General features: G+C 43.6%; 1 protein-coding gene across 1 annotated transcript; it reads left to right on the forward strand.

Annotated features, from left to right (window-relative positions):
• Positions 1–157: 157 nt before the first annotated feature.
• On the forward strand, positions 158–2,058 carry LOC102304171 (G-protein coupled receptor 84-like). Its single transcript, XM_005930462.2, has one exon. The coding sequence runs from the start codon at positions 451–453 to the stop codon at positions 1,642–1,644; it is 1,194 nt and encodes a 397-aa protein (XP_005930524.2). The 5' UTR covers positions 158–450; the 3' UTR covers positions 1,645–2,058.
• The last annotated feature ends 7,746 nt before the right edge of the window (positions 2,059–9,804 follow it).

Consider the following 9,804-nt stretch of genomic DNA (forward strand, 5'->3'; position numbering starts at 1 on the left):
GAAAATTTAACTGCTTTTCATTAGAAATGTTTGAAAGTCTGAATTTTGAAAATATCACCTAGGTTAGAGTTCTTATGAAACTAAACCTTAATTAGTTTATCAACTTTCTGTTAAGTTAAAATAAAAATAAACGCTGATTGTTGGTTTTGTCTATTTTGTGACCGCATTTTGTTGAGGGAGATATTCCTGTTTTGTTTTAGTTGAGAACTTTGTTTGAAAGCCAGAACAGTTTCACTGCAGATAGTTGAACTGTTTTGTTTACAATTGTTCATAATTATTTTTCTTTACTAACCATCAAAAACCAAATGATTACATTTGTTCACTTCACTGCACTGCCTGAAACCTCGAGGATTAGCTGACATTGAAAATCTTTGAGGTGAGGGCAGGCAACAGGATTTTGTTTACTTATATTCTGATTCCTATCTTCTGTTTATATTAGTTGACAGAATAATGATGAATCAAACAAACCACACCGAGGACGTTCTCTCCTGCTACAGTCCTTCTGTTGAAATCTACCGGTACTTTGCTGTGCTGTGGGGATGTGCTGTAACCATCACGGGTACGGTCGGGAACCTGATGACTATTCTGGCTTTTGCCTTTGACCCACGTCTGAGGACTCGCTTCAATGTGCTCATTGTCAACTTGGCTGCATCTGATCTCTTGTACTGCACCATCCTGCAGCCCTTCTCCGTCGACTCCTATCTACACCTCAGGTGGCGCAGTGGTCATCTGTGGTGCAGAATCTTCGGCCTGCTCCTCTTCCTCTCCAACTCTGTCTCCATCATTACCCTCTGCCTGGTAGCAGTGGGCAGATATCTCCTGGTCGCAAAGAGAGCTGTGTTTGACCGTGTTTTTTCTAACCACGGTCTTACTTTACTCATCATCTTTGCGTGGGCGCTCGGCCTGGTCAGCTTTGGTCCACTCTGGTCTGTCTATGTGTTTGTGCCACAAGTGTGCACATGCAGCTTCCATCGTACTGAGGGTCGTCCTTACACCACCATCCTGCTAGTTTTCAGCTTTCTTGTTGGCCTGAGCTGTGTTGGTGCATTCTACCTGCTCATTTACAAACATGTTCTGGTTGCATCACAAGCGCTGCTCCGTTACAGGTTAAGCCAAAAGTCATCCAGGAGGAAACCAACACCAGCTCAAGAGACTGACGATAGTAGTGTAAATTCTGTCATAACAAATACGTGCGGCCAGGCAGAACTTGTTCAGGGTATAGAGGCAGCTGGTGAAAAGTCCTGCCAGTCTGCTCAAAGTTCACTTAAGACCTTAAAAACTGAGCCCCCATCTGAAGCTGACCTTGCACCACCTACTCCCACAAATGCAATGCTGGCATCACACTCGACAGCTGCAGTGGACGAAAAGGAAATTAAGCACATAACACGGATGTGCTTAACTGTTTTTCTGTGCTTTGTGTTCTGCTATGTCCCCTTTGTGCTGCTGAACACAGCCGACAAATTGAACCACGCCCCTCAGGTACTATACATGTTCTTTTCCAACCTCACCTGGCTCAACAGCTGCATCAACCCCGTGCTCTATGCTGTCATGAATCGCAGGTTTCGACAGGCCTATCACATGCTGCTCACCAAGGCTGCTGAACCTTTCACCCACCTGTGTATCCGTCACACAGATCAGCGTTGATAAAACTTAAAGCAGACATTATAAGATGGGAGACGTGCTAATAATGTTGAGCTGAAATCAATGGAAGAATTTCAAAACAGCAAAAATATCAACATCAATTTCTCTTCAGGGTGGGAAAAACTTTTTAAAACTTTATTTTAGGGAGGTGACAGCATTTTTTTGAAATCTTGTTTCTATTCCGGACATAAGGTTTTTGACAGGGCATTTTCACTGACTTGCAGGACAAAAATATGTGTAGTTCAAATTTTCCTAATTTTAAATGCCATAAAATGTTGAAAATTTAAATGAACAATTTGCTCTAAATCGACTTGACTTCATTTTGAATTGTTAAAAACTTTGTACCAAATCTCACAATCGCCCCATTGTGTGATTGTCTCAGCCATAGTTCAATAGCTCTGTCTGTTATAATAACAGGCAGAAAATTATTCCAGTAAAAGATAATAGTTTCTTTCTATACATATAATTCTAAAAATTTGGAAATGTAATATTATTTGTAAAAATAAAATAACAAATTAAGAAATGTCTGTCAATGGTGTGACAATTTTAAGTTAGCTATATTATATACAGCTATATTTAGCTAAAGGGCCCCATTCAAGGTCATGTAGCTGAGGGGCCACGTGAATCCCATGACACTCACACAGATTAAGTTTTGTTGACCTTATGTTTAAAATGTATATTTCTCAACATAATTACAAAGCGTTGTGTAAATGACACTTAAGTTATTAGTGCCATGGTTATAAACAGTGCACAAGTGTGATGAGTGCGTAACTTATTTGGAGAAGAAAGAACTGAAGGAGAAATGAGTAGAAGAGACTATAAAGAAGTGATAGAGAGCAAATTAGGATCCACTTTGGTAATTTATTACATTGACATTAACCTATTGTCTACTATTTTCCAAAGAAATATCATGAAAAGAAGGCTGAAGGAAACTGGAAAGTGTGTTAACTGTTTAATTAATAACAGCTCTAAAAGTACATTTTTAACTAAAGTTATATTCATTAATGTTTTGCATATTTCTTAAAGTAAAATTAAAATGCATTTTTCAAAGACGTGAATGTAATCAAGAGACTGAGTGCATGAGCTACGAAGAATCAACGTTCCTTCCGAAAATTAGGCCTCATTTAATAAGTAAAAGTTTATTTGTTGCAATCAGTACATTTGATTGATGTATTGTTGATGCAAAGAATGACTTTCTCTACCAACGTTTAAATAAATAAATATGTCACATATTTGGGCCATCAGCACCATTTCTGTCCCTTAGTGTGACATAATGTCCTCTGGTGTGACTTTCATAGAATTACACCCCCCACCCCCACCCAAAAAAACCCACTTTTTTTTCTATCATTATCTCACCTGTTAAGGAGAAGCTACATTATAGATGTACATACGCTCCGCTCCATCAATGCCTGGAGTTAAATCTGAAATATTGGTTTTTAGCTGTAAAGTTTCCTCACTTTGATGCCAAGCTTTATAAACGCACATATATCAGTATTTTGCCAACTTGGCAACTGAGGCAGAGGGCAGAGGACAGAGGCTGGAAGATCAAGGTGCGGAAAGTGGGGTGCAGGGGCTTTGTTGCCAGTACAACAGCAAAACTGCTTAGAGAGATTGGGATCAGAGAACAGGCACAACGGCAAGCTACAGTATAAGAGAATTGGCTAACACTGCTGAGAGGACCAGTCACTGGCTATGGCTAAAAAGGGCTGACATCACTTGGGCAGCTAAGGCAGTCAGCTGACTGCGAGACACACGCCCAGGATTGATCGACCCGTGGTGGGCCTGCCTCAACAGGGGGCGTCAAAAGGGTAAAACATAACATTGGAAATTTTACTGATTGACTGAAACAGCTGTCTCAGGGCCTCCTGGGGACTGTGCAGCTAACCTCATGAAACCTCAATGAAAGAATAAGAAAGAAAAATGTTCCGCTCTTCTCCCCTCTGCTCTTCTTCCCTTTTCTGGGAGGCAGTGGGGAGGTAGAGCGTACAGTCCGATCCAGCGAGGAGGTGTGGGAAGCCAGATCAGGCGCCCCCCTTCCAGATCTCCTCTCTGCTTTCTCCTATCTTATCTTACTTACTTGTCTTACTCCTCTCTATCACCTTTTCTGTCCCTTTGAAGAAATGAGGCTCCATAAATGTTAAAGAGGCAAGTATTTCTCAGGTGCAGTGAATAGATAGAATAAACTGTAGAAAACTAAACAGCAAAAAGAAGAAGAAAAATAACAATTTTAACATAAACCATTGACACACTCTGGGGCCTGATCAACCCTGGCAGGGCCTCCTTGGATGAGGGTGTCTAGTGATAATGGCCGAAACACCCTATGAATCCAAGGTTCACTACTGACGATCTGTCCCAAATTTTAACATGATAATTTAGATCAGATCTCTAATCTCTAAACCTAACCAAGGAAAAAGGGCAGATTAGCTTGGGTAAAAGAACAAAAGTTGAGGCACACAACGATGTGTGCCGCTGGTAAAGTTTCTGGGCTGCTTTTCCTCATAACAGCCATCCCCCAAGATTTTCTCCATTTAAAGCTATGCATTGTCAGGGAATGTAACATCTAGTCCTTTTACTGAATTCTAACTTTCGTTTTAATGATTTGGGACAGAATTTCAAAATCATCTTGTAGGTTACAAAATTAGATAAATGTTATTAAACGTTCATCAATCAGAATATCATCTCTGTCTCATCCTTTATTTCATTTCACTAGCTGGGCCCACGTCCTCATTTATGTTTGACAGCGTTTTAGTAGGAAAAAGTGAATGCTCTGACATGAATTGAGCTGCGGTTTGGGGAAGGCCTCAAAGGGGACTGGCGATGGCTCCCAGGCCTGGCAGATCCCCATGTACTGAATAGAAGTGAAGAAGCTGAAGAATGGAGAAGAAGGAGGGAGGCAGGGTGGGGCGTGTAAACGAGAATGATCAGCTTGCAGAACTAGGGGAACCTATATAGATGACAGCCGGAAGGAGCGTGTTTGGAGGCGTGGTCCTGCTCCTGAAATTCCGATACATAATCTCCAATAAATAAAAGATGGGAATATTTCCAAGGTGGAAAAACAGTTATATTTTGTTTTAGTGTCCCCTAATTCATTTTAACAACTTTGGTATTAGCTTACTTTTATTCACACTGAAGTAATGAGAGACGTAACATTTCTTGCAGTTGTTAAATTTGAACATTCAAAGCCAGTAAACAATGTCTCCCATTTCATGGGTTGGCATTTGGATTAGCTTGTCTTCTTGTCACAGGTTTAGGACATGCTCAGAGAGCAGTTCTGCTGTTCAGACCTGTTAGTGAAGCCTCCACCTCCCCCTGGTGGTCATCTTCAAGAAGAGTTAACCTGTCAACTCTGCTGATGAGCTTTGCGACAAGTCGTGTTACTTAGCAGACTGTTTGTAAAAGCTTTTCACATCTACGCAGAAAATGCAGAGTAGTGGACTTTTGTGATACCGAAAGAGTCCACTCCCCACCCACTAATGCTCATGTACATGTATTTGCCCTAAGAAAAAAATCATAAAGTCTTTATACAACTTAGTTTCACTTCATATATTTCCCTTTGTTGTCCACACCCCACATGTAGTACTTTCCTACCCACCAGTGGGGCCTGCCCCTAAGTCTGAGAACGACCGTTGTAGTGGTTTCTGCTCCTAATTTTACCCACTTTCACCTTGCTTAGTCTTCTGGGAGAGGTGGTGGGCACACTGGGTTTCATTTGATTCTAGTTTTAAACTTAGGGAGGTTTTTTTCTGCACTTCTCCAAAACTGAAATGAACAACATTTGGTTGCTTCCGTCTCTTCCATCTTGTTCAAATGTATGACTCAAAGTAGGTTTAGGTCAACAGAACCTGCAACCCTTAAAAATATTTTCACAGAGCAGAAAATGTCAGAAAACAGCGACAGAACTAAGTGCTCACTGTCAAAATGCACATCCGTTACTCTGATCAAATAATGAATAGAATTTCATTTGAAACTAAAGGTTTTATTAATCAGTCATGCTTTTTCGGTCAGGTTTCAAACAATCAACACAACACACCAAACATGTGATTTCATGTGTGCTTTACACATTGTTTTCACTCAAGAATTCTTTTTTATTAGTTCTGTTTTTGGATGCTGCTGCAGTAGCAGCAGACACGGGGCATGAGACAGACACAAGAAATGATCACAAATGTGCAAATTTGTGACATCAGGCTGCTTTTCTCCTCTCAAATTGTGTGACAGGAGCACGTGTGACAGTGAGTGACCATGGTTACAGGGGACGCTCTGAAACTCATGATCCCCAGTAAAAGATCTCAGGTTATTATATCCCTCTAAAATCAAGGCTGTGCTCAAATACTGAAACTTAGTTAAAAAAAATTACTGCTGTAAACTTAATAACACTGACATCATTCCATAGGAAATAATATGCGCACTGTGTCACTGATGTTATTTCAGAAGTGAAAAATGAACCCTTCTCCTGACTGCATTTGGTGTAACTTCCCTGTTCATGTTTTGTTGTGCTTTTCAAAGATATGCATGTCTGGCATTGGGTGCATGCCATGAAGAAGACAATAGAAGTTAATGTATTCTGTTATGCTCCATTTGATACTACTATTCTAAAACCACTCTGTGAAGTGTAAAATAAATACAATGTAGATAAATACAATGCAATGACAAGGCGGTGCTGCTGCACCGATCCAGATGGGTCTGGGCCTCCCTGCTGCTGCAGCGACAGGTGCGGTCTGCTTGTCTGCACCCCAGGGAAAAGGGTAACATCTCCTGGGTCTAGGTGCAGTTTTCCCCACTGGGGGCAAGGGTACCTGAACCTGGGTATAGAGCATGTTTGGGGAGTGTGATTGTGTGTACAGGTCATGATGCTTGACATTTTATATTCATTTAAAAAGTGTTGTTATTAAAAGACAAAAGTCAAAATACAAAAGATTTCAGGGCTGCACAAAGACCCAAGTCAAAGGAGCTTGCAAAGAAAAGCGTCTGGACTTCTTTAAGTTGCTTGAAGACGTTTCACCTCTCATCATTTCCCTGGAACCTTCTCTCACAGTCCTGTTCTTGTGGCCACGGGTGCACTGGGTCTCCGACCCCCCAGCGTTTGTTAGTTCTTGTGATGTTTGTATTATGTACTTGTGTGTGAGTTATTCATATGTTTTTAGTTTTATCCCTGGCCCTTCATTGTCTCTCTGTGTCCCCTCTGTTCTGTGTAAGTCTGGTGTCTGCCAGTTTGAGTTTCCCTGCTGTCGTTTTGGTTCATGAGTCCTCTGCCGTCCTATGGTTTTGTCTCTGTGTTTCTCTCAGTTGCCTGTCTTCCACTGTGTCAAGTTCCGTTCTCTGTGTGATCCTTCCTTTTACTTTGAAGGTCCCGTGTCTTTATGTGAATGTGAAATCCAATGTACTGTTGAATGATTGTCCGTATGAGAATATTGTATCAGTACATGGATGATTCCGCTCCCCACTAGCATGCGAACAGAATCAGAATCAGAATCAGAATCAGAAAGGGTTTTATTGCCAAATGTTGAGCAGGGTTTACAACATTAGGAAATTGCTGCGGTGCTTCAGTGCAAACATACTGTCATAAATTAGCTTAAATAGACATGAAAATAAAAGATAGAATAAGAATTAAAAGTGCTAAGTAGATAGATAGATATATACATGAGTGCAGGTGGTGATCAGTGCCAAACATGGAATGATGCAGTGAACACAGCGTAGGGTCATGTGTTAGTGGTGGGAACAGTCGTACGGTTATTGTTCATGTGTCCAACAGCAGAGGGGAAGAAACTGTTCTTATGGCGAGAGGTTCTGGTGCGAATGGACCGGAGCCTCCTGCCTGAGGGGAGCAGGTCAAACAGACTGTGTCCAGGGTGAGAAGGGTCAGCTGAGATCCGAGCTGCACGCCGCAGTGTCCTGGAGGTGTACAGGTCCTGCAGAGATGGGAGTCTGCAGCCAATCACCTTCTCAGCAGAGCGCACAACACGCTGCAGTCTCTGTTTGTCCCTGATAGTGGCTCCAGCGTACCACACGGTGATGGAGGAGGTGAGGATGGACTCGATGATTGCAGTGTAGAACTGCATCATCGTCCGTGTTGGCAGGTTGAATTTCTTCAGCTGCCTCAGGAAGTACATCCTCTGCTGGGCTTTCTTATGACGGAGGTGATGGTGGGCTCCCACTTCAGGTCCTGGGTGATGGTGGTACCCAGGAAGCGGAATCGAGTCCACAGAGGTGATGGGGGTGTCAGTCAGGATGATGGGGGGGAGTGGGCTGTGTGCTTCCTGAAGTCCACAATAATCTCCACTGTCTTCTGGGCATTCAGCACCAGGTTGTTGTGGCTGCACCAGGACACCAGACGTTCAACCTCCCTCCTGTAGGCAGACTCATCCCCGTCCGAGATGAGCCCAATAACGGTGGTGTCATCTGCAAACTTGATTAGCTTGACAGACTGGTGGGTGGAGGTGCAGCAGTTGGTGTACAGGGAGAAGAGCAGAGGAGAAAGAACACAGCCCTGAGGGGAGCCGGTGCTGATGGTCCGGGAGTCCGAGACATTCTTTCCCAGCCTCACATGCTGCTTCCTGTCCGTCAGGAAGTCAGTGATCCACCGGCAGATGGGATCAGGCACATTCATCTGGGAAAGCTTGCCTCGGAGATGGTCTGGAAGGATGGTGTTGAAGGCAGAGCTGAAGTCCACAAACAGGATCCTGGCGTAGGTTCCTGGGGAGTCCAGATGCTGCAGGATGAAGTGTAGGGCCATGTTGATGGCGTCATCTACAGACCTGTTGGCTCTGTATGCAAACTGCAGGGGGTCCAGGAGGGGGGCCGTGAGGGTCTTGAGATAGGAGAGAACTCAGGCGCTCAAATGACTTCATGACCACAGATGTCAGAGCCACGGGTCTGTAGTCATTTAGTCCAGTGATCCTAGGTTTGGACGGATATGTAGACTTACGCATATCTGTTAGCGTTCTGTGAAGCATGTTTACGTGCAGGTCGTGTCTTGAGTGATGGAATGTGAGCTCAGTTAATAACTGCTCATCCTATGTTATTAAGCTCGTCAGTTCTATTTCTCCCCAGCTGTGCTCTCCTTCTGTGTCTCATTCCCCTCGTTACTTCCCAGTGTATTTAAACCCTGTGTTTCTCTGAGTCAGTGTTGTGTCGTCCCTCATGCTGTGTGGATCTCCCGTGCTCCTTGTCTCCCTCCTTGTGAGTTTTTAGTTGTTCCCAGTTTAGTAGTTTAGTTTGTATGTTTTTCCCCTGCCAGCAAATAAAGCTGGTTTTGAGTTCACCCCCCGAGTCTGTGAGTCCTGCATTTGGGTCCAACTCCTGCCTGCCGCGCAGCAACAGTTCTCTAAAACCTAAAAGAGGAATTATGGATTGGATCAACTGGTCCTAAATGCAATTGACACCCCTTTCTCAACGAGAAGTTTGGGCTCGGGTGAGCCTGAGTGCTGAAGATATCTACCTATTCGGAACCATGGTAACAGGGTTCTGGCTGATCGGAGCTGGCTTGGCCCTGACTTACCGAAGCGGAACCGGCTGTTCAAACCCCCACAAGGCTGCCCGCTGGGATTGAAACGATGGGAGAGGCGTGAGTTTCTCAAAATGGGTTTGAGTGCAGCACGGATAAGATCTTGGAAAGGCTACGGCTGCTATAAATACTCATAAAATCTCTGACTGCAGACTGGATTACACCTCGGAAGGGTTAGCTCGGAATAACATCTCTGTGCGCAAATTGGATGACATCTCGGGGAGGCGCACTGCCGTGAGTTCTCAGAATCTGCTCCTTGAGCACAAGAAATGACAACATCACAGAACGACTGTGTTTAGTCTGTTCCTTCCCATTCCATGCAAGGCCACCTGGGTTGGCTGGAAGACTGTTTACTTAGCCTAGCAGGGCGAAGGACACTGTCTCAGCTGAACTCTGGACACGCACACACATACATATACACTGATATGCACACACCTAATTTTTTCTCCCTTTCTCAAAGCCTCGATCTCTGTTGGAGCGTCTGGGGGAGTTATTTTTTTCTCCTTATCTTTCCTCATGTGGTGCATTTTCCATTGTTATACCTCTCTGACCTGTCTTCCCCATGTGATGTTTTGTGTAATGTATGTATGGTCGGAGGGTAAGATGGCGCCGCCATTGCGTGCAATAGGTCGGCAGCCTTATGAAATTTCCCCTTGTGGGAC

This window comes from Haplochromis burtoni, unplaced genomic scaffold (genome assembly GCF_018398535.1).
Source record: "Haplochromis burtoni strain Fernald_Lab_line unplaced genomic scaffold, NCSU_Asbu1 Contig_129, whole genome shotgun sequence".
NCBI classification, from domain to species: domain Eukaryota; kingdom Metazoa; phylum Chordata; class Actinopteri; order Cichliformes; family Cichlidae; genus Haplochromis; species Haplochromis burtoni.